This window comes from Pungitius pungitius, chromosome 8, assembly GCF_949316345.1.
Source record: "Pungitius pungitius chromosome 8, fPunPun2.1, whole genome shotgun sequence".
Lineage (NCBI taxonomy): Eukaryota > Metazoa > Chordata > Actinopteri > Perciformes > Gasterosteidae > Pungitius > Pungitius pungitius.
The window spans coordinates 9,190,585-9,215,680 of record NC_084907.1 but is presented as its reverse complement, the minus strand read 5'-3'; the positions used below and the strand labels follow the sequence as shown (position 1 = coordinate 9,215,680).

At 44.1% G+C, this 25,096-nt stretch overlaps 2 protein-coding genes across 3 annotated transcripts; one reads left to right on the top strand and one right to left on the bottom strand.

Annotated features, from left to right (window-relative positions):
* The first annotated feature begins 2,675 nt into the window (after window positions 1-2,675).
* On the top strand, window positions 2,676-4,066 carry LOC119230206 (G0/G1 switch protein 2-like). Its single transcript, XM_037491278.2, has 2 exons — window positions 2,676-2,769; window positions 2,902-4,066. The coding sequence occupies exon 2, from the start codon at window positions 2,943-2,945 to the stop codon at window positions 3,294-3,296; it is 354 nt and encodes a 117-aa protein (XP_037347175.1). The 5' UTR covers window positions 2,676-2,769; window positions 2,902-2,942; the 3' UTR covers window positions 3,297-4,066.
* Window positions 4,067-6,216: 2,150 nt separating this feature from the next.
* Window positions 6,217-23,822, bottom strand: ldlrad2 (low density lipoprotein receptor class A domain containing 2). 2 transcript variants are annotated; one of them, XM_037491277.2, is made up of 5 exons: window positions 23,548-23,822; window positions 19,107-19,592; window positions 18,301-18,450; window positions 17,956-18,096; window positions 6,217-8,059 (listed from the first exon to the last, which is right to left on the bottom strand). In XM_037491277.2, exons 1-5 carry the CDS (start codon window positions 23,633-23,635, stop codon window positions 7,755-7,757), a joined length of 1,170 nt encoding a protein of 389 aa, XP_037347174.2. In that variant the 5' UTR covers window positions 23,636-23,822; the 3' UTR covers window positions 6,217-7,754. The 2 variants fall into 2 exon arrangements, with proteins under 2 accessions (XP_037347174.2, XP_062419982.1); XM_062563998.1 differs by lacking the exon at window positions 23,548-23,822 and adding an exon at window positions 21,758-21,849.
* Between the last annotated feature and the right edge of the window lie 1,274 nt (window positions 23,823-25,096).

Here is a 25,096-nt window from a genome sequence, read left to right as displayed (position 1 = left end):
GTTTGTCAGAGTCACACCCTTCCCCTCCACGCCCTCTCTACATGAATCAACACACACACACAGGCGGGCAGACAAAGACACAGCCACAAACTTAAATAAGGTGTGATATTATATTACTACTTTTGACTTCATGACTGGTTATTATTGACCTCTCAGTGTGCTATGGATGCACACTATATCTGACCAAATCAAATAATACATCAGAAATTGAAATAGCTCAGTTTAGGACAGAGGGATAGAGACTGATTTATGATGCAATGCTGATATGTGACACCAAGCACCGCACACCGTGTACCATTCATACACAACATCAAAGTATGTTCCTTTCTTGTGTAGTTACAGCCCAAACTGTCCGTACTGGCGGCACGTTGGTTTTAGTTGGTTGGCTGCAGAACACGAGCAGGTTGTGTGGACGTTTGTCTCGGTTCCGGATGACAGACAGACACGGAAATTCCTTGAATGCCAGAATTTGAACTTGCATGTCTCGACAAATCCTAGACAAATCCTAACCTAAATGTCAGGATATGATGCAGGAGTATCGATCCATAGCCATTTGATTTATTTGTTATAGCTAAAATTATCTAGTTATCTATAACAAATGCCGCTGTTAAGACCCTGGTTTGACCCTGGTCTATTCAGAAAACCGCACAGGTATGAGTGGTGTGTGTGTGTGGGGGGGGGGGCACTCCTCCTTCTCCAGACACATCACATGCCCCGCAGGCAGTGATGAGGCTTTGCCAAGCGGTGTGCAGCAGCGCCTCTTTCTACAGAAACGGTAGCCCGAGGGCCAGAAGTGCGTGTGTGTTTTTTCCCGTCCTCCACAGACACACTGACTAAGTCCAAGTACAGGGTGTGTCTTCTGACGGGACTCAAGCAAACACACTCAGAGAGCAGTGTGCAGGTACAGTTCCAGACAAGCACCGTCACGCCTTCCCCACAGCGGATAGTAACAGCCTGCTGTTTCCTCTCTGTCTTGGTTACAGAGCAAAGGCTGCTTTATTGAACTTGTGTGATAAGGTGATAAACATCAACGCAGAGCACATAAGCCAGGAAACATATATCAGGAGGGGGGGCTAATTACAACCACACAATATACTTGAATATATTTACTTTGAGCCTGAATCCGTAAATGTTTCTCCCTTACATGTTGTTATTGTAGCTAAACGATGTGGAGAAACTAAGAGATCGATTGCACACACACACACACACACACAGAGGTGCTTCTGGTGGGGGCAGAGTTTAATACATTGCTTTGTCACACACGCCAGTGTGAGTAACCCTGATGAATATAATGATGGGTCTGTCTCATTTAGGTGTGCCAGTAAGTCATCCCTGTGGCCAGCAGGTACTGCAGGGCTCTGAGAGGCGGCACATCTGGGCTATTGGTTACATCTGTGTCATTCTTTCATAAATTAGAAGTTATTGAGGTCTAGAATGGATGGAAAGTTAATTCCCTGTTTGTGTTTGAATAAAGATGTGAAGTGGATGCAATCAGGGATTGTTTGATGGGCATCGTGCCGTCACGTCTCTGCACTTCCTGTGCTACTCGTTGTTAGTCAGCATCATGAGTGTGCGTGAGACCTGTGGTCGGCTGTGTGCTTCCACTGTGACCTCAGGTCAGGATGCATGGGGACCGGGTTTACACAACCTTTCCCCTGATTTGGGCACTCTTGATATGGAAGATTCACCTGTAGTGCAACAACTGACAACAGACAACTGAGAAACATCATGTGCTCATGTGTGTTTGTTATTTTAGTCTTTTGATGTCATTTTAACCTATGACAGAATAGAGCTGAATATAGCTTTTTCTCTTTTTGTTTGCAGTAGTCCTTTAAATATGATCTGATCTCTGATCTCTATGATTTAGTTGTACTTCTCTCAGGCAGAAGTACAGTGAACTGTGAACTTTGATACTAGGGATAAAGGTTTTGAAAGCATAGCTGAGAGGCTGGGCTTTTTCTGCTAACCAAGAAACATTCTACAGATAAAATGTGGCAGTGGAATCAGTTTAGCTTCCTCTAGTTTAATGAAAAACATGCAAATAGAGAAAGTTAATCTCACCAGACACCATGCTGCCACTAAATAAAACAAGTGAAGACATTCTCACATTGACAGCACAGATGAGGTCTTGAGCTCTGAAGAAAAGTACTGGAGGACACAAAACCAGGTCAGGAGCTGAGATAATATTGGTTTTCAGCAGTCAACCCTGATGTTATACTCACACTGTTGGTCTGTGTGTGTTGTCATGGCAACATGTGTTCATGGAGACCCCTTTTGTGACAGGACCAACTACATAAGCCACCTGGCTAAGAGGGACTTAGCCCGGTGTTCCTTGTCGTTTCCTACTATCACAACCGTAAAAGATGCATATGCAAAACTATACCATGCTTATTGAGCTCAAAATAAAGGAAGAATTAAATAATAAAATGGTTGTGGTCCAAGCAGGAAAGGCAGACACACACACACATACATTCTGAGAACGTTTCTGTGAATCTCTCAAAGTACAGCAATCACAATGAACTTACGACAGATGCTCTGATGCCTTTTGAGAAGGAACACTAGTAAAATAACCCTACACACAACTGGGTGAAAGTTTCTGGCTCAGAGGTCCTCCTTGCATCATGAATATTTAGCAGCTGTCACTCCTGGGTGGAGACAGTGGGGCTATAAATCACAGCAGTATCCAGTAAAGGTATGTTCTTGCCACAAATTGCAGCTCATGAGTAGGAGTAGGTCCTGTGACTAGAACAAACTACAACGCACATCACAGTAAGTCAATATGTTCATTTTGGATGGCTGCATTAAGAGTTTAAATAGCCACTGGTATTGCATTGACAATGATTGTGAAATATTTTACCTCTGAAAATTGGGAAACCATCTAATGTTGTTCATTTTTAACAGGTCTTCATACAACCTTCATCTTTGCGTCTCAGCCATCGTAAATGGACAGCATGCAGGATCTGATCCCCTTCGCCAAAGAGGTGCTGAGCCAGAAACCCAGTCGTGGTTTGCTGAAGGTCTATCTGGTGGGTTCTGTGTTTGCAGTATTAGGGACGCTCATCAGTCTGGTCGAGGCCATGTGTCACCCTTTCTCCTGCGGTGAACCCATGGACTCAGAGATGGTCTTCATGTTGGCCAAAGAGCAGAGAACTGTTGAGGTTAAGAAACGGAGTGATGCGGTGGATGAGGAGGAAAAGCTGACTCATGAAAAAGATGCCGTGACCCAGAGCACCATCATCTACAAGACCCATAAACTCAACCAGCGGAGCATCGCCAACCGGCTACATGCTTCCTAAAGCCAAAGGGGTCAGCCCCTACTGACTGAAGATATTTACCAAGGAACGGCTCCTGCCACACAGACCTGTGCAACACGTAGATAATCTGAGGCTTTAGAGACAAAAGTGTCTGAGCTACCTGCCATTCTGTGCTGCTAGTTAATGGTGCTTACAAGCGCTGTCAAAAATGCATAAAAGACCCCAAAAGGTTCCAGTTGCAGCCTATATGGGGAGTTGAGACTTTTTGACAGGCAGAGGCCTGGTTATAATATACATAGAAGAGGAGTGCATATTCCCTCAGTGAGACAGGTGTTGGGATCCTCCTAATGGGTTCCTGGGTCATCAGCAAATGTAAAGATTGTTCAATGTCACAATCGGTTTACTTTAAAATGTTATTTTTCTCTTATTCATCCCTGGGGTGAGGGTTTTTTCATTGAATGGACTGAATTAATCTAATCAGGTAAATGTAAGCTACATAAACCCCCTTTATTTATTCTGTTGCTGGAACACAACTGCTGGTTTCTACAAAAAGAAAAAGAAAAGAAAAGTGAAATAAACCCTTTAATCACTCATATTTTACAATCCATTGCTAGGAGACTGAGGTTAAAAGTATGCTGAAGGTTGGAAATGTGCCAGGCTGTAAACTGCTGCATAGCGCCACCTGGCTTCTAGTGGATGCATCCGATCTGGCAATCCAACCACTCACTGTATTCAAGAAGAGCAGCCTGATGCTATGTGTAAATGCTGTAAATATACAATATTTTTCATACCAATAAAGTTGATTTAATTTATGCAGTCCGCTTTCCGTCTTTTTGATTCCCCCCCAATGTTTGCTGCAAAGGTAGTTCACCACCCCATTGGGATTAAGCACAGGAGGAATTATCCTTGTCAAGACAAGTGTTAAAAATAACTGCAGAAATATCTGTGTTGTGCTGTCTTGTAGCCTTATTGAGTTTGAATAATATTTGGCTGGAGAGTGAGATAGAAATAAGTCAATTAAAAACTAAACGAAGATGAACTGATAGAAGCCCATCCACGCGACGTTTTGATGGCTGAGTGCATGCTCCGTAGGGATGAAGGACAGTTCAGCTCCAACAGATCCAGCAGCATGGTCCCCTGATTATACAAGGACAATGCTGCCGGACACCTGCACAGTCTGCACACACATGATTGGGAGCCAATAAAACGAGTCAACATGATACCCTTTGGTCTTGAAATAACTTGAGTTATGGCCTATGTCAAACTGATGACCCTTAAATCTCTGAACACCGTTAACCTCAACATTCAGTCCTCTGAAGCAGTGGTTCTCACCCCATCTGGCTGCAGGACCTGCAATCACAACTTAATGACAAGCCACAAACTTAAAATGGGGGGTGCGGCACCTTCCTTTTCAGATGCGATGATGGTTCTCACGTTGCTCTCAGCTGCAGTCAGAGCAGACAAACCCACATGTTTGAATTGTACATATTGTACATCTTTACGCTGTTCCTTCTGTCACATGACATCTATCGCACTCTGTCCATGCAGGGGAGGAATTCTCCTCTTCCATTCTCTCTATTTGTAATTTGTTATGATGACAAAAAATTTGAGTTGAATTGAACATGAAATAGAGATAAGATTAAGGAAATCCATGAACAGGAACATTTCTGAATCATTTTCTGAATCTATCTAACCTCAGTGCAGTAGCTTTGGTGACCAGCCATATAACTGGATGGGATTTATGTGAAATGCTGAATGATACATTATATCAATACATTTTTTAGTAAAAACATAGGGGGAAAACGCCGTACTGAATAAGTAGGTTATCAGGGCAGTTTTAAAAGAGTCCAGTGAGCGTGCTGCCCTCAGGTGGTCAGGGAGACTGTTGGAGGCGCTGCCGAGCAAAAGGCCCGGTCGCCCATAGTGCGATTGGTGTCGGGGACCCGGAGGAGCGAGCTGCTTGCAGATCTGAGGTCTGAGGGTGCAGGTGGAGGTTTTGGGAGTGAGTAGTTCTGGCAGATAGGGAGGTGCGTGTCCATTTAGGCATTTATGAGTGAGTAGTAGAACTTTGTAGTCAATCCAGAATGAGACAGGGAGCCAGTGTAGTGAGTGTAGTATGGGTGTAATGTGTTCATATTTTATCAGCATCCTGGCAGCGCTGTTTTGTAGTTTTATGATATTCTGAATGCTTTAATGGAAATGGTATTACGGTAAAGGCAAAGAAGCGTACTCTTCTTCTTCTCCTCTTAAGGATCAATTCCAGCTGTTTATCCTGTTAATGTTTCTTCTCTTACACCTTGGTTTGGCAGAGTTTAAGGTTCTCTTTACCAATGCACATTTGTGATTCATCGAATAGATTGATGAGACTATTCAGATGGTTAAAGTCTATTCAACTCTATTTGGCAAATGTTCTTGCTTTCGGCTTGGACCAAAATCCTATTCTGACATTAATGCCTCAACAGAAAGGTTGTCTTCTGTCAACAGGATTAAAGAATAAATTCAATTACCGGTCAAAATGGTAAATTACAAAACGTCAAATCAAAGGTTTTTTTCCCTTGACTTTTACAGAAAGAGGTATTTGACATGAAAGGTGGAGCCGCTGATCCTTTGCTGAGCCCTCCACAGTGTCCACACAGCGAAAGGGGGGGGGGGGCGGTGTTGCAGAGGGGGAAGTGATCACACCCTGTTTTGAACTATGAGCTTTTTCACCAGAATAAAGTGACCTGCGAGTGGAAAAACATGACACACTAATGGATGTGTGTGGATAACATTTCCTCAAATTTAAAACACTGTATTGTAATTCTAGTAAAGCATATTAACCATTTGATGTTAGCGCCAAAAAAGGTGTTTAACGGTCAAATCTTTACAATTTACATTGTGCATATTAGTGGAAATACTTTACACCTCTCTCCGCAGTTGTATTTACAAAAGCATTCCCTTTGTTTGGGAGTAGTTACCTTAGTTCAAATGAAGGGATATTTATTTTAACACCACATTAGTGGAGACTGAAGCATGACGGTAGCATAATGCCCATGTTTGAATCCATGGCAGGTGATGGATGAACAAGTTGTCAAAAAACAATCTTTGTAAAGCCACTCAGAGGTAAAGCAAGTCCCAAGAAAGTGTTCTTTATACTTCTTTCTAAAATAAAATAGTCTCCTGTTCTGATATGACTGATGCTGCTGTAGTTTTCACACTAATCTCTAACGGAGCCATCATTGCTGCTTGGAACCAACAGTTTCCTCTCTGCCTCATCTCCCTCACACCTAAACCAGCCGGGTGGCTGTCAGTAGCTCATGATTGGTTGGACACAAACACAATACAGGAAACTTGTTGGGTTTATGTGAGATATGAGAAACTGAAACTCCCCTGTGCTCCTAGGTGAGTGACAGCATGTACAAAATGTTGCATTCCGTCCAATAGTTGATATGTTTCGGTCTGGATCAAAGTGTTGGACCAACTGAATATAACAACATGCCACTAGCACGGCTGAACAAATAACCACACACAGAAAAACAGGCTTGATCTAGTACATTGCTTGTCAGCTTACTAATCCTGATTAGCTTCACATTGATAGAAACCCACCAGGCTGAGATACAGCTAAGACTTTAAGAGTTTGGGAGACGACAACTGTAGCCCAGCATGATGGTAGATACATGATCACACTATCACAAACACTGTAGGAAAAATGGAAAAAAGTTCACATTTTATCTTTTATCTTCATCATTTGAGTTTAAATGTATTTTGATTGAACTCCACACCTTGCTTTCAAAAATAATTTTGGTTATAATTTTTATTTGTTTCCTTTGCCCACCACAAGAACCGATCCATGTACTTGAGCTGAAAAAAGTTGATCGGTTTTAGCTCTTGAATAAGCATAAGCTTTTGTTGTAATTTATTATACATTTATTTTTAAATAGTTAGATGTTCCTCCCCACAAACCGTTGACGGCTATACATGGGGTTACTTTTTGTTCTATGGTCCAAAAGCTACTTTGGCTTCTATGTGGAACAACAGCGGACTGCAGGGATAAGAGTGGAAAGTTTGGAGGAATTTCACCAGGGGAGAACAGCTGTTGTCACCCGGTGGGGGGTTTCTTCAGCATGTGTCCGTGGCTAACTCTGGGTCAAATGTGTAGACTGGAAGTGTGGTTTCACTGTCTTTCCTTTAAGGTAAAGCAAAAAAATAACTTTTATATACAGACAAACTATAACTAATAAATGAAAAGTTTTCATTGTTTCTTCTGAAAACCGGACAGACAACTTGGGCATAATGTGATGTAAACAAAAACATTTTTGAAATGAAGTCTTTTTTACACAATTCATAGTCATACATTACCCTGCTTCACCTTCTCATAACAACATAGGCACACCTGCATCATCATCAGGAGAGACTTGGTCCTGTCAAGCTGCATAATGTAGTAACTATCTTTAGTATCTGTACACTGTTTACCAAATGTCTCACAATGGGAAAAGGGATCGAGCCGACCCTCATCCTGCACTAAACAGCTGGCGTGGTGACGCGGTCATTGGCACCAAGGCCAGTGGCCACCATGCCTGTCGGGTCCCCGTTGGGTGGTGTGTGTGGGGTGACTTTTGCCAGTCGGTGCTCCTTGCTAGTGGTGCAGCTGCGGGCGCAGAGCTGGCAGGAGGCGCAGGCCGAGTTGCAGCAGGGCAAGAAGCGGCAAAAGCTGACACGCCAAAGGAACCAGCCGGGTGACCAGCAGCACCAGCAGAGCACCACGCCGCCTGCCACCACACCCAGGATGGTGTAGAGAGCCAGCAGGGACAGGGAGGCAGGGGAGTCTGGGGATGATACAAACATGCAATTCACATGGCATCTGTATTTAGTTGACTTATCATGTTTGTATGAACACTAATATAATTAATATGTGATTAACAATCACATATTAGTTAATTAATATGACTAATATGTGATTAACTAAACTTTTGCTGCAATTTTTAGTGATTAGGCTTTTCAGTCTGCACCACATGCTGCATCAGACTCAGACACCACTCCACTCAAGCAGTGTGGTACCCGCCAGGAACCAATGTGGTAAAAACCCATGTATGATCGGCTCTTTGTGGTCACAACGTCTCCTTCCCAGATTCACCACGCCAGTATCAGGTTACTCTTTGCCGGAAAACCCCAAACTCCAGGTCTCCCAGTGATTTATTTCAATATGGATAACAGATTATTATCAAGTGCTAATTATATTATTAAGTGCTACTGGCCTCGTTGGTGATGCTATCAGCTGTTGAGTAAATTTATAATCCTAGTACTTCTGACATGTGGAGGAAGCTGTTATTATTGGAGCCATTAGCAAACCATTTCTACCTCGTATTCTTCAATTAAATTAAATTAATATTCATACTTTCATAAATTCTCAATGGACTTTTTTCAACTTTCAAATCCTTCTTCTTCCTCAATTTCTCAGCCAAAGCCACCAGAACCGCACCACTCAGTCTCTAACAAAGGTAGAGTCCTGTCCCATTGTGTGGACTTAGCTCATTTTCAATGGAGGAACGTGCGAGACATTTCCAGAAATGCTGTAACCAATTAAAATGTGTTCATGCTTGCTGATTTCACATCTATATTAATTACAAGGAGGGAATAAAGATGTAATGTTCACCATTATTGGCCTGTTGTATAAACCACAATGTAATAAATCTATTCTAAACTGGGCCAACTGGCTGCCAAAAAAGGGATGAGTTTGTAATTTCTGGGGGACGACAATACTTGAATGGATGCTGTTTTTTTGTGTGTGTGTGTGTGCGTCACTGAAGCCGCCGGGGGAAGTCCTGGGCCTTTCCCGGGCAGCTACAGTGACCACCGGTGTCCACCCAGGGGTTCCAGGGCCCCTAAGACCTTGAAGCCACAACATGTTGCTGCAGCTTCAGCAATGGAGGTTTTGAACATAGACCACTGGTTCAATATCTCCACCTCCACAGGAATGCGAAAGAAGCTCCAGAGTAGATTACCACGTCCCGAGATCAGCCGCTCAGTCAAGACCCCCTTCTTTCACTTCCACTCATGTAGCAGCGCACTGACCCCATTGGTTTCCCCTCACTGGTGGTATGCTGTTACGGCTGCCGACGGCAACCTCAGGTGAACCGGGAGTCTGCCTGCAACCTCCCACGACGCAGAGGGAAGACCGAGGCAGGACCCACCTGGAAGACTCCCAGCCAACCAGACGAGGGCATTGGAGTGCGCGCCAGGCTTAAAAGGCCAAACGAGTTGCAGCTGGGGGCGGCTACCAGATCCTGGGGAATGACTGTGAGAGCGAGGAAGAGGGCCAGGGCAAGGCACCACTGATTCTGCACCTCACAGACTTGTGTCAGCCACATTAGGAGTAGGGGTGCCGTTGGAGATGTATCTTTATGTTTTAGTTAATGTAAGTAAGGACTTTTGTTACTTGTTGGTTTTGCTATAGTCTTCCTTCTGAAGGCCTCCTTTTGTTCTATTTGGTTTTTGATTTACACGGCACCCCCGGCCCTTTCCCTCAGTTCGTGCGCCTTTGTGTTGTTTCTTGTCTCCAAGAATAAATATTCTTTTTTATCACCCAACGAAAATCTGGGTTTATGTCTGCGTCCGTCTCCCCCTAGCGACTGGACGTAACATAAATGGGGGCTCGTCCGGGATCAATTTAAAGTGTTCCTGAAAAAAAAAAAAAAGAAAAGGATATTTATTCGAGGAGGGTAAGTAAACGCAAGCTGGTAATCTGGTCTAGCCGCCTAGGTGACGTGTTGTTATGGCTTCGGAGCGTTTTGACTTGGAGGCATTCCTAGCCAATCCAACACTTGAACACATTAATCTGTGTAGAAAAGATGAATTGCTTATTGTAGCGAGTCACCTTCAGATTCCGGTAACTAAAGCTATGTTAAAAAGAGATCTGAAATCGTTAGTCATTGCTAACCTGGTGGAGAGTGGGGTGATTGAAATACCAATGGAAGCCGAAATAAAAACGCTTCCTGTGGCTGTCTCACCCGAGGCAGAGGGGGTGTGGGCCCTTAAGCCACCAGCAGTCTCCAGCATGGAAGGCGAGGTAGGTGGAGGGTTAAAAACACCCGTCACGCTGCCACGTTATGACCCATCCTCAGAAAGTAGTGCTTGTTCCAGAGATGAGGCCCGTGTAAAGGTTCGCCTGGCCCGTCTCCAGCTGGAGGCTCAAGAACGTGAACGGAAACAGCACATGCAACATCAACTGGAAATGAGGAAGTTGGAGGTAGAAGCTGATATGGCTGTGAAGTTACGGAAGCTGGAACTTGACAAATCGCAAGGCGCGGGAAGCCTACCTGCTACTGCTCCAGGTATGTCACAGACCACCTTCTCCACCCAAAATTCTGCCAGTGCAATGTCCACGGCTTTTGATGTTAGCAAGAATATTGCTCTAGTGCCCTTGTTCCGGGAATCTGAGGTGGACTCGTACTTCGGTGTATTTGAACGCATTGCAGTTGCTCTGCAGTGGCCGACTGAGGTTTGGGCTCTGTTACTGCAGTGTAAACTCCATGGCAAGGCCCAGGAAGCCATGGCTGCACTCTCTTTGGAAGAGAGTTTAAGTTATGAGTCTGTGAAGTCTGCTATTCTGCGCATTTACGAACTAGTCCCTGAGGCATATCGGCAGAAGTTTAGGAGTCATAGAAAGTCACCGAATCAGACTTATACGGAGTTTGCCCGAGAGAAGGGTGTGCTATTTGATAAGTGGGCCGCTGCCTGCTCGGCAGATGACTTCCATTCCCTGAGAGGACTGCTCCTAGTGGAGGACTTTAAAAAGTGCTTGCCCGATCGCATTGTTGTCTATTTAAATGAGCAGAAAGTAACAACTTTAACTGCTGCAGCAACTTTAGCAGATGAGTATGTGTTGATTCACAAAACTACCTTTTCCCCTGTCTCTGAAAGACCACGCCGTGTCCCTGGTTCGCCACCCTCTGTCCGAAAAACACCAAGTGCAGAAAAAGAGGAAAGGAAATGTTTCTACTGTCATCTGGGAGGTCATGTAATTGCTGCCTGTCCGGCTTTGAAACGTAAAGAACAATCTTCGCGGTTTGTCCAGCCTAAGGGCATTGGTTTGATTAAAGCTAAACAGACAAAGACTGAAAGGGAGAAATGCCAAGAGGTGGATGCCTGTTTCAAACCATTTGTCTTTGACGCACGCATCTCCCTCACCGGCATGACTGAAGATCAGCGCTCTGTCCAGGTGCTAAGGGACACCGCATGTTCCCAGTCGGTTATTTTGGCGTCGGCGTTACCTTTTTCCGAGCAATCAGCGTGTGGGTTTGGTGCGGTGCTCCGCGGCATTGAGATGGGATACATTCCACGTCCCGTACACAACGTTCACATCGAATCTGATTTAGTTACGGGGTTCTTTCCTGTCGCTGTGTGTGCCGCTCTACCAATTCAAGGTGTCATACTTTTATTGGGGAATGACATTGCAGGAGGTAAGGTGACTCCTATGTTAGAGGTGCTAGATTTACCTCTGTCCGGCACCGGGGCTTTGGCAACTTCTCCGGTGTTTCCGGCGTGTGTACTCACGCGTGCACGTGCACGGTCGCGTCAGAAGGAGGATGATAGTTCAGAAGTCTCACTAACTGACAGTATACTTATGCCCATGTTTTCTGGAGGGACAGAGCTTGAGGAAGCGGAGGAGCCGATCGCTGCGCAATCTGTGCCTGACGGTGAAACCAGCGATCCATCCAGCCCGAATGTGCTTCCAGTTACGCGCGGGCGCCTGGCGAGCGCACAGAGAGAGGATCCAACACTACAGCGTTGTTTCCGAAGGGTGGTGAGTGACAACGGTAAAGCAAGTGGGGAGAAAGTAGCCTTTATACAAGATAAAGATGTCCTAGTGCGCAGATGGACCCCTCTCCCAGATACTGATGCAGATTGGAATGTCGTGTACCAGATTGTGATGCCTACGGTCTATAGACAACACGTGCTGTCAGTCGCACATGAAAGTAAATGGTCAGGCCACTTAGGTGTCACAAAAACGTACCAGCTTGTTCTAAAACACTTCTTTTGGCCAGGGTTGAAGGCGGATGTCGCAAAGTTCTGCCGTAGTTGCCACACATGTCAAGTAGCAGGTAAGCCAAACCAAACAATCTCTCCCGCGCCTCTGCATCCTATTCCTATAATCGAAGAGCCATTCGATCGGGTGCTCATAGACTGCGTGGGCCCCTTACCTCGCACGAAAAGTGGAAACCAATACTTGCTTACCATTATGTGCGCGGCAACCCGTTTTCCTGAGGCGATCCCACTTCGTAACATTACGGCCAAAATGATAGTGAAATCCCTCACAAAATTCTTTTCTACCTTCGGCCTACCCCGGGTAATTCAATCAGACCAAGGTACGAATTTTCAGTCCAAAATTTTTAAACAGGTGCTTGCCACACTAAATGTTAAACATGTTGTTTCTTCTGCTTATCACCCCGAGTCACAGGGGGCTCTAGAGCGATGGCATCAGACGCTCAAGTCCATGCTCCGCAAGTATTGTTTGGAAAACGGACCCCATTGGGATGAGGGGGTTCCGTTTGTTTTGTTTGCAGCGCGTGAAGCCGTTCAGGAGTCCCTGGGGTTCAGTCCCGCGCAGCTCGTATTTGGGCATACGCCCCGTGGTCCTCTAAAAACGTTACATGACCAGTTCATGTCGCTAAAGTCATCACCGGCCAAAAACGTATTGGAGTATGTCCGCCACTTCCGTGAGCGACTACATGTTGCTAATACACTCGCTAAACAGGCACTTTCCAGTTCGCAAGAAGTGATGAAACGGCACTATGACCGTTCAGCTGTAACTCGCCGTTTTCAACCTGGTGATTTAGTATTGGCGTTACAGCCTACACCTGTCTCGGCGCTCTCCTCCAAATTTACCGGTCCGTATGCAGTCCGTGAACGCATCAGTGACACGGACTACATTCTCAATACTCCTGAGCGAAGGAGAAAAACGCGCGTCTGTCATATCAACATGCTAAAGTTATACGAACCTAGAGAGGGTCATAAAAGCGGCTCTTTGGACAATCCAAAGCCGCCCCTCACTGTTTCGCCTCCTCGGAGCGCCGCTTTGATCGTAACTGATGCCGCGCTTCCTCACGCCTGTGATGATTTGCGGCCGCGTCATCCAGTCCACTTGGGCACTCGACTCCCTAATTCGGAAGCCATAGCGCAGTTACCTTCCCGACTACTACATTTACCTGTTGAGCATAGACAGGACGTAATTGACCTTGTCGACAAATGTAGGTCTACCGGCGTGTTTAGTGATGTACCGACCACAACAACTTTAGTAAAACATGATATTAAGCTGACCGACCCGCGTCCGATAAAACAACACCCGTATCGTGCCAATCAAACTAAGCGAGAACTGATGAAAGGGGAAGTGCAATATCTTCTTGAAAATGGGTTTGCTGAACCCAGTTCTAGTTCGTGGAGTTCACCCTGTATTGTGGAGGCTAAGCCCGACGGCTCGCCGCGGTTCATTACCGATTTCCGTAAAGTGAACTCTGTTACAGTGCGCGACTCGTACCCATTACCGAGAATGGAAGATTGTATCGATAATCTGGGGAATGCCAAGTTTGTAAGCAAACTTGACCTGTTAAAAGGTTACTGGCAGGTACCCTTGACCGACCGTGCAGCTGTGATTTCGGCGTTTGTTACTCCTGACCATTTTGCGCAGTATAAGGTAATGGCGTTTGGCATGTGCAATGCACCCGCCACATTCCAGCGTTTAGTTAATACTGTGTTAGCTGGGGTAACTAATTGTAACGCATATTTGGATGACGTAATTGTGTACACAGAGACGTGGGAGGAGCACCTGCGCATCTTGGAGCAGGTTTTCCGCAGACTCGCCCAAGCCAACCTCACGCTGAATTTGGCAAAGTGTGAGTTCGGTAAAGCGACCGTCACCTATTTAGGAAGACAGGTAGGGCAGGGACAGGTGCGACCTGTAGAAGCAAAAATAAGTGCCATTTCAGATTGTCCCGCCCCCTCTACGCGTAAAGCGCTACGTTCGTTCCTTGGAATGGCAGGGTACTACAGAGCTTTCTGCCGTAACTTTTCGACTATTGCCCAGCCATTAACTCTGTTATTGAGCCCTAAAGTAGAGTTTGTGTGGTCTACAGAGTGTCAGATCGCATTTGACAGCCTCAAGGCACTCCTCTGTCACGCCCCCGTGCTAAAAGCTCCCGATTTTGCCAAGCCGTTCAAGCTTGAGGTGGACGCCAGCGGCGTGGGGGCCGGAGCGGTCCTCCTACAGGAAGATGCGGAGGGAATAGATCATCCAATATGCTATTTTTCCAGGAAGTTTACTAAGCCTCAACTTAACTACTCCACCATTGAGAAGGAGACACTTGCTTTGCTGTTGGCCTTACAGCACTTCGAGGTGTATGTTGGATCCAGCTCCCTGCCAATTGTTGTTTATACTGATCATAACCCTCTGGTTTTTCTCTCCCGCATGTACAACCATAATCAGCGCTTGATGCGATGGGCACTGATTGTGCAGGACTACCACTTGGAGATCTGCCACAAAAAAGGGTCTGATAACATAGTGGCTGATGCGTTGTCCCGGTTACAGTAAAGATGTAAGGTATTTGTTAGATTTGTGTGATGTGTTGAATAACTGGGAGGTTGTGTTTATGGGAGGGGGTGTTACGGCTGCCGACGGAAACCTCAGGTGAACCGGGAGTCTGCCTGCAACCTCCCACGACGCAGAGGGAAGACCGAGGCAGGACCCACCTGGAAGACTCCCAGCCAACCAGACGAGGGCATTGGAGTGCGCGCCAGGCTTAAAAGGCCAAACGAGTTGCAGCTGGGGGCGGCTACCAGATCCTGGGGAATGACTGTGAGAGCGAGGAAGAGGGCCAGGGCAAGGCACCACTGATTCTGCACCTCACAGACTTGTGTCAGCCACATTAGGAGTAGGGGTGCCGTTGGAGATGTATCTTTATGTTTTAGTTAATGTAAGTAAGGACTTTTGTTACTTGTTGGTTTTGCTATAGTCTTCCTTCTGAAGGCCTCCTTTTGTTCTATTTGGTTTTTGATTTACACGGCACCCCCGGCCCTTTCCCTCAGTTCGTGCTCCTTTGTGTTGTTTCTTGTCTCCAAGAATAAATATTCTTTTTTATCACCCAACGAAAATCTGGGTTTATGTCTGCGTCCGTCTCCCCCTAGCGACTGGACGTAACATATGCCCATTCCAATGAGAGTAGTGAGGTGCTGCATAACTCCTTCATACTGTGCCAGGCCACCGGGCGCTCGCCGTTGAGCCTTCCATCTGGGCCTGGCTCCAGACTCAGTCTGGACGTTGTGACTGACGTCCTCCTCGGCCTTGGCCTCAGTGACCTGCTCCTGGTTGGCTAGTTCTTTCAGATCTTCCAGGTCTTTGAAATGTGTCTTCTCAGAGGCGTTGTCTTTCAGGGTCTTGATGTCGTCTCCCAGTGCCAAGAGCCTCCTTCTCTCTGATTTTGTCCTCATGCTCAGGTCCTCGGATATCTTTTCGATTTCAATCTTGATATACTCTTTGTGGCTCCGTTTGGTCTACAGTGGTTGTTTTAGGTCCTTCAGGTTTTTTAAATGTGTCTTCTCATTCACAGAGGTGTGGTCTTTCAGGGTGTTGATATCGTCCTTGGAAGTAACTCTGCTGGAGTTGTTCCCGGGATGTTCATGATCTCATCTCTGGTGAAAGAGCTCCAGGAATCCCATCAGAAATCAGAATAAACAACAAATACAACAAAAAACAACCAGCACCAATGCAACGAGGCAGCCATCCATGGCTTTCAAAATAAAAGCCCCATGGAGGGAATTCATACTCTGATGAGGCTGATCATTTAATAACTTAATCTAACCCCCTCTCTCCCTCAACTAATCCCATAATTTCAAAATTGTCAATAATTATTTGTACCGTAACATAAAGCTCAGAATGAAGGTTTTTTGTTGAAATACTTGTTCTTTCATATACTACTATTACAACTACAATTCAACTAACACTACAAATAGTAATATTACTACAACTAATACTACTACTATTAGTATGTCTACTGCTATTGATACAAAAATACTACAACTTCTAATATTACTACAAATACTAATATTACTAATACTATTAGACCTAATCTTATTTTCAAACAGATCATTCAAAAAATCTGTAATTTCTTCCAAGGTATTTAATTCTTCCAAGAGAATGTGTAACTCCAGCATTGTGGATTTGGGACAGGAATCAGTTCCAAGGAATTCTATAAAGGCAAGTAAAGAATGGAATGCCGATGACCTGTGATGTATAAGAGCCATCAAACCACAGAAAGAAATCTCCTTCGAGCTGTTGAAACTGTGAAACATTAATGTGTCTTTTTTATCTGTTATGTTTTTTATGTAGAATCCCGGATTCTACTGCCTTCTCAAAGCCCTCTCCTGGTTACAGTGACTCACACTTTCTCAGAAGACATTTTATTACCTTTTTATACTGGCATTGACCGCCTGCTCTCCCCCCACTCTTATCTGGCCCTCTGCATGTGGCGGAAACAGTTTGCACAGTGTGTTTGGCTAACCGCTAAAAGCTAAGAGAAGTACCCGTGCACACACTGCTGTACCTCAGAGCCACTAAGCTTGGTGAGATTACCTTTGGGTTTTGGCACGACTGTGTGGCATGTCAAACTTTGAAGGCCAAGTTAATTTGCTGCTGTTTGTTTACAGCAGGGGTCCTTAGAGAGACACCTGGCTGAGATTTTTAAAACAATGCATAGAATTCACACAGAATGTTTAGTGTCAAACATTTATAAAATGTATATATTTGTATAGTTTGTAGTTATAACCGTCGCTCGATTTACTTTGATAACTTGCCCTGACCAAATACAAAAACGAAGACCGTCAACATATCCAGGGTTCATTTATTCATTGCCATTAAGGCCTTTTTCTGATATAGGCCTTATTGTTGGCACCACTACCAATCTTGTCTGTCTACTGAAGATCAGGATGTCATTCTACTACTTCAGTGATCATGCCTCTAATCAACAACAATTTGTTTTAATACAACCTGCCATTTTATGCAGTCAGAAGAAACCTTGATACCAATTTACTCTGTGTGCCCAATTGAGAGATTTGGGTCTAACTTCCAAGTTAGAAGTGAACAAACAAAGACACCTGGCTCACGAATATGTTAAGACTGAATGTCAAAGTCAATCACCCATACATGTTGATATGCCTGGAGCCCACTGACTGTTCAGATGTGATGAGTAAATTCAAGCACAGCTAACCAGTCAGCTAACAGCTTTTGGTCCCTCACGGTGGGCCGTGCATTGGAATGGATCTCAGCCAATAAACAGCAGGCAATGTGAGCAGCACGCCAATGTGAGTCCCATTCTCTCGCTCTCAATGGAACAGTCTCAACAGAAGAATAGTTATTTTCTCAGGGTGGACTTGGCCAAGAACTAAAAGCAATCAGAAGCTGACAGGGGGGCCTCTGAGTAAAAAGAGATCACTCAAAAGGCTACTGCCTTCCGAGATTCCATCACCAATTATTGGTTTTGCGAGTTTACAAACTCAATGGTCACCTCCATTAGTTGTGTGCTCAGTAACCAGGGCACTTTGCATCCAACTAGGTACTTAGTTCACTGATCTAACATCCTACGGAACATGACATTAGTGCAATACACCTTGATTTATATCTGCAGATAGAAAGTGTTTCAACTAGTTGAAATAATAGACATGTGTGTAAACTCACCTGTTACAGACTCATGACTGGGAGCGCTGACTGGCACACCACAGCTGTGATGAGTAGGAATCGGCACTGTGGGTGCATTCAGTAAAGGTGGAGATGGGGTTTCTATTGGCGGGGGAGGTTCAGGTGGTAAAAGCTGACCCGCTGATGAAGGACAGATAAGGTTCAGACTTTAAATGGTAGAATATAATATGTTGTTGAACAGCAATGATGCCTTACATTTGTTATAGTGGTCCAACAAAATAGTTGTGAAGCATCAACTTTAAACCTTTGTGCATGTCGTACTAAAATGGGGGACTATATCTTTACATATCAGCATCAAAAATGACACTTCATCACTTTACTGACCTTTACAACCTGTTGTTAGGTTTTCCTCCAGGTCACTTCCATCCCCACAGTTGTCAATGCCTTTATCGTCACACACCAGACTAAGTGGGATACACTTTCCATTTCTGCAGGTGAAATAAGGTTCATTGCTGCACTCTGATTGGTTGAAACCTGAAGAGGAACATAACAATTAAGGTATTGGAGTAATAGAGGAGAGAGATGAGGTAAAGATGAAAAACCGAAAGGATTCTTTGATTGAGATTTGAAAGCTAAAGGGAAACATGATTGCTTATTGAGTTGACTTGTAAATAAAAACCTTGAAGGTAAGCAAACATGTTGAATGCATTTTCATCAAAGCGATTCTTTGAGAACAAAAAAGTCTGTCTCTGGTCATATTGTGCAATTTTATTTAACAAAACCTGTAGATATAAATTAATCAGATCTAATTGTGTAATCCAGTACTAATTTCGTAGTAACTTTAACCAATCAAATGATACTATGCATCCATCATTATAGCTATCCTTGCTGCACTTTAATGCATTTTAAGAGGAAACTGTCAACAATTTCATCATAAATCTCAATCATTGTACTTATAACCTTAGTGACGATATTGATACTAAATAAGAAGAAATTCATAGTAAGTGAAAACCCACATTTGCCATTAATGGGTCTGAAGCTTCCTGCTACGTTACCAGTTCTCTTACAATGGTTCAATGCCATTGTTAAACTGGCTTCAGACACAACTTGATGGAATTAGCTATTGTATAGATAATACACTTGAAGATGACCTGGTCCATTATCATCATCTAAGCAAGTGTCTTTCTTACCCAGTCTGAAGGACGTGAAGTCCCCAACAAAGTCCACTCTGGGCTGAGTTCCCCGTGTCACCAGCCTCAGGGTCAGGTAGATCCCTGTGGACAACACTGGCCGGGGCGGGCTCTTCCCACAAAGTGGAGGCCCGAGGGGAGGCGAGTTCTTGTCCCATCCATCATAGAATTGAACATATGAGCCGGCGTGGCATGGGTCCCCCGAGCTTTCCCCAGATGTGGGCTCCAGTCTGGGGTTGAAAGGTGCAGAGCCACGAGGGGACTCAGGAAGGAGAGGGGCTGGGCTTAGAGGGGCCACTCGGAGTAGACTGTAGACTAGGAAGAAGCGGAAATGGAACTGGACCTTGTCCTTAGGGGAGCTGGCCTGCATGGTGAGGTGGCAGTCCGTGGCCATGGTCACAAAGTAGTACTTCTTTGATTCCTGGTGCGAGTTGACTATCATGCCGTCGCCACGGATCGTCTGGCCACAGAAGTCCACCACGTTCACTGACAAGACAAAGACCAATAAGACAAGCTGACCAATGCAGCATTTCAAAAATGGAACAAGTTCAACTCTAAACACAGCTGTTTAATTTTGTCATTTAATAAAGTATGTTGTATTACTGATTACAAAAGGGATTGGGTCTTTAGGGGTCTCATGCTTGGAAGAGATCGTTTTAGGGTATAAATATAGATTTGGGGCTTACAATTAAAACGAATGGAAAGGGAATAAGTTTGCCGAACTGTGTACGGTAAGGAAGATACCCTGTTGACTGCAACTGAGGAGGTTATCGAGTGGTGGAAGCACATTGAGGAACTCCTGAATCCAACTACTACAGGCGCAGCTGGAGGCAGTAGAATCATTTGTCTGGTGGAAGTCAGTCAAACAACTCCGCAACGGCAAAGCTCCAGGGATCGATGAGATCCGTCCAGAGATGTTGATAGCAATATGTATTGGGGGGCTGTCATGGATGACACGCCTCTTCAACATACAACGAGAAGGTCTGGGACAGTGCCAAAGGAGTGGCAAACCAGGGTGGTGGAACCTCTTTTCAAAAAGGGGAACCAAAGAGTGTGTGCCAATTACAGGGGTATCACACTACTCAGTCTCCCTGGTAAAGTCTAGTCTAGGAACCAGGCAGATTTCGTCCTGATCGTGGAATAATGGACCAGGTCTTTGAAGGTGGAGGTAGCCTGGGATTATGCTCATCCGGTCTACATGTGTTTTGTGGACCTGGAGAAGGCATATGATCGTGGGAGGTGCTTCGGAGTAGGATGAGGGGGTCACTTCTTGGGGACATCCAGTCCCTGATAAGGGGTTGAAGACAAGATTAGATGAGAAGTTTGCCGAATTCATATTCAATTTTCATTTTTGTTAACAACCGTCGGGTTGTTTCTTCGTATCCATCATAAGAAGGGATGGCTGGTATGTATATTTTTTTATTAAATTCAATAAAGATGTTCTGATGTCACTCCCTCAACTGCAGCTCAACAAGGAGCTGCCGTCTAGAGAAACACAAAAAGAAATCAACAGCCAGAAACAGCAAGAAACTAAACCAGTTTATATGTTCTGTGATTTTGTTGTGTATATGTCATTTGCATAAAATACAAAACCCACCTAATGTTTACTCACAGAAATGAAATGGATGATGCAAAATGTATTGGATTACATTGTAAAAAATATGTAAAGCAAAAAGGAAGGAATCTTAAGGATGTCACTAAGAAACCTTTGACAAATTTTAACATAAAAATAAAGGTGACATAAAGAAATTATTAAAACTCCCACACATCACAGTAAGCCGGACAAAATCCTTCTCAGGCTGGACCAGTACAGATGGAAGGGCAGATCCGGCTCTAGCAGCCCCCACCCCAACCGCCCGTCGGCCGCTGCCTTTGGGCCAGAGGCCAAATAATGAGAAAATTTACGACCACCCCTGGAGTTTATTAGCTCCGTTACCCTGGGAGACAACTAGATCCTCCTGCACTGACCTCCAGGAATGTCCCAAAGCCCCTGTTGGTGGGAAACAGCTCATCCACCATGCAACGCACAAGTAAATACAAAGTTTCGTGGGACACTGTCCAAAACATGGACGACTACAGGACACCAAGTCCCCAGTAAAGATTTTTGCAGTGTGAAAATGATACTCTTTAAAATGCTATTATTGTCAATGGAGAGTCCAATTCAGAAAACAAGAGGGTGAAAGTGTGTTACACACTGAAGTGAGAAATGTGTGTGAGACAGCATTGTGTAGCAAAGGGCATGAGCCTCACTGTCCATGGTATCTTTTCCTTTTCCTCGGATTTACTTTACACAGATCCGATCAGGCCTCTGTGGACCCACACACGGCCAATCTCCATGGACATAACTGGTCCCACAGGGCAACAGCAGGTCTTTTATCATATCATACTGAATCCTGTATCAACACATACTATTTACTGATACATTCTTTTTTTCACAGAACTCGTATTTCTACCAAATGCTGCTATAACAACACCAGGAAGCTATTTAGGGTTCAGGGTCTCACTCAAAGAGACTGCAACTGTAGACAGGAGGAGCCAGGGATCAAACCACCAACCATTCCCTAATCCACAGCTGCCCCTCTACCAATAGAGGGGGGGGCATAAAGAAAAAACAAAGACCAAAAACAAAGGATATTTGTATTATAACTTACATCGTCTTTAATGGACTTTTCTTGATTTTTTATCTCCTTCAGTCCTTTTCCTGCTCCTCAAGAGGCCATTTAGGAACTGGGAAGTCCTTTAAGATTATGCGCTGAGGATGTATAAACCGGAGGATCGAGGGTATGAGAAAGACCCCCAGTATTTTGTTTTCCTATCAAACCAGCAACTCTTGATGCCCATACAAAAGGCTCGTCTTCCTCCTCCTCCCCCACCATAAACTCTGCAGATCTATATTTGATTGGCATGTTGACCTTTAATTAAGCTTCAGATGAGGCGACTGAGAGCCAGACCTCCCTCTGATGTTGACCTGGCCTGCTCACCACTTGGTTTACTCTTTACTTTATTGTACGTTAACGATCTTAAATTTGATTCATCCAACTTTGTTTCCTTCTTCATGCTGCTTTTTCCCTAGTTGTAATATGTCTTGCATACTTGTAAAAGACTGATCTTGAGGTTTAAAAATCAATCTGCTCATTAATTTGCTGCATTGCCCAAAATGGTCTATTGAAGAGCTATTAGTCTCTTCACTTCCTCGCTGATCAAACGGCTTACTAAATAGCTTTAATCTGCAGGTATTGAAGAGCTCCATTAATTTACATGAGCTATGGACACATATTATCAGAGTATATAACTTGCTTGAGCTGGTCCATTATAATAAACATCAAGCAGGCAGTTTTATATGGAAAATCTAACCTTTAAAGACTTGCGATCTATATTTAGGATAAATGGACTCAAAGTACTTTGACACTACATGACATCATTCACCCATTCAAACCTGCTATACACAGTGGCACCTGCTAACTAACATTCACACACAGCGGTTGCAGCAATAGGTGCAATGCTGGGAATTAGCACTTGGTCAATAATGAAATAGGCGTCTAAAAAGGTGCTAAAAATAATAATTATGCAAAATGGGTATATATTTGAGTATATAACAGTTTACAATTTCTAGAATAGAAAAATTGTTTATTTGATTTGTTTCATCAATATAAACTTTGCCGTACTATTTTAAACGTAATTACATTTACAAAGAACTTCCAGTAATCAGCCTTTTTTTTTTGGTACGTAGTGTTTATTAATGTTGTTTTTAGCCATTTGTTTTCATGTGTTTGTCCTGCCTGTGTCTCTTGTGTGGAGTGAGCTGCTGCCTCTTGGCCAGTAAATGAGAATTGGTTCTACCTGGTTAAAAAAGGTCAAATAAAATAAAATACAATATTAATACCTTTTTTAATAGTTAAAAAAAGTTTATTCTCTTTCTTGGGTTGCGCCACCCTACATACCCAGGACAGCGTCAAAATGTGTTGAAACAATACTAAAGTCAACTTTAGCACATTTTGGTACTATTGATGATGCTTACTTTCCTATCAACAGCTGCCCCACTCTTCCCGTCATCACAGCGCCTCTCCACGATGGGCTAACCTCACCCAGCAGTCTTGGGGAAGTTCACTTTCTACATGAACTAGTTCAAAGTTTAGTTCGCAAATTTTAAAATGAACTAGTTCAGTTCATAGTTCAAACTTCAACATTTTTTAACTAAGTTCACAGTTCCAAAAAATGAACTAGTTCAGTTATTTTTTCCATACGTTGCAGCGAGCCATTCTTTTTCAAAATTATTGCCACAGCCCATATAGAACTACAGACAGCAAATATTTTATCAGTTTTAACACTGAAGCTATGCATCAGATTTAATCTTCGCCCAAAATATGAACGAGTTCATGAACTATCGTTTAATGAACGCGTTCAGGCACAACACTGGTGACAAGTGTACCCGAGGTCTTACCCGTCTCGATGGCGGAGCTGTAAAGGGCCATCGGCCCGAGCAGGAGAAGCAGCCCGAGCAGCGGCCGGTGGCCGCTCTCCGCCTCCATCACAACCGGGCGGAGGATCGAGTGCGCAGAGGAGAGCTCACAGAGGGGACACCGGACTCATCCCGGCGGCGGCCCCGCACCGTGCGCGCTCAGGGAGGGATCGGTCCGGTGTGTGGCATGCAGCCGCTCGGCTCTCCATCATAACAGCCTCCTGTTCTGGCTTTTATTCCAGTTGAAAGTCCCCTCTGTACCCTCCTTTCGCTTTTCCCATCATCTCCATGACAACGCCTAACCAATCAGCTGTCCAGACGGGAATAACTAAAAGTTGCCCCTACTCCAGAATTGTGTCCATGTTAAGTGACAGTTTAAATTGTCAGCAGGTTTGAATGTTTATGGACAGCTTCTGGATCTTATTGGAATTAATTATGCACGTTTTTCTGTAGTATAATCACCTGAAACTATGCATTTCTGCTTAGAATACCATTTGTATACACCCTGGATGTATAGAAGGACCTTTATACACAACATTCATCCTTATGTCTGAAGCAGCATAAGGTCAACCTGAGGGATGCTTAGATGAAATAATACATCTTTTATGTCCAAAGAGCACAGCATCTACTTTAGCCCGCCCCTCCTGCTCGTTCTCAACCACATGAATGGGGGAGAGAGAACACATTCATTGCAATAACACGCTTCACCAAGTTTACCATGAGTCATTATTGGATTTACACCATCAAACCCTATCTGAGGATTGTTAATATCTCATTGTGTTTAGAAGACGGGAATCAAATACCTTGTTAAGGGCGTGGCAGTACCTAACATCATAAAATTTGTTGCACATGTTCATAATGCATCACAGAACATGCCTTGAGATTTCTATTTCATACCTTTATGGGGAGATACAGCGCATTGCCCAATTTCTGCATTTTTTCTCCATGACGATAAAAGACATTTTTTCACAACCTGTTTTGCTATTTTTTACTAAAAGGTGTCAATAATTCTGGAGAGCAATGTAGTTAGGGGGACTTGGCCCGTCTGGTACAGGTGGATATATAATCTGTTAAGTTTTGTGGTGTGGAGCCTTTAGGGGCAAATTCAGGCTGCCTGTCCTCATTGTTTAGTTTGGGGGATTGGACCCTTTAAGACTGGTTCAGGCAAATCTCTTTCTACCAACTTAAACCGTGTTTAGTGTGAAGATTCCTTTGAAAGTGAAACGTATAGCTTGTTGAATAATGAGCTCTGCTTCACGGCCTTTTGGATTCTCAGCTGTTTGACTGCTTCCCTCCAGTGGCTTCAAAGACAAAAGCAGTTTACTGAGCAAGTGTGAAAAGTCCTTTTACTGTAAATAACGATGAATAAGGTATAAATTCAATTAGTAGCACACTCAATGCTCTTTCAAATCATTCCGATAGCTTTAGTTTGTGGAAAAAGGATACTATTGGGCTAAATAGGTAGCAAGACGCATCGGTCTCATTTGACCTGTTAGAAGTTTCCAGGGAAATTTATATATATTCTAATGAA

Coding starts and splice junctions, on each gene's coding strand:
- LOC119230206 (XM_037491278.2), top strand. CDS start 2,943: ATGGACAGCATGCAGGATCTGATCCCCTTCGCCAAAGAGGTGCTGAGC.
- ldlrad2 (XM_037491277.2), bottom strand. CDS start 23,635: ATGGAGGCGGAGAGCGGCCACCGGCCGCTGCTCGGGCTGCTTCTCCTG. Junction 19,593..23,547: donor CAGCTCCGCCATCGAGACGG/GTAAGACCTCGG, acceptor TTGTCTTGTCAG/TGAACGTGGTGGACTTCTGT. Junction 18,097..18,300: donor CCTAACAACAGGTTGTAAAG/GTCAGTAAAGTG, acceptor GTCCTTCATCAG/CGGGTCAGCTTTTACCACCT.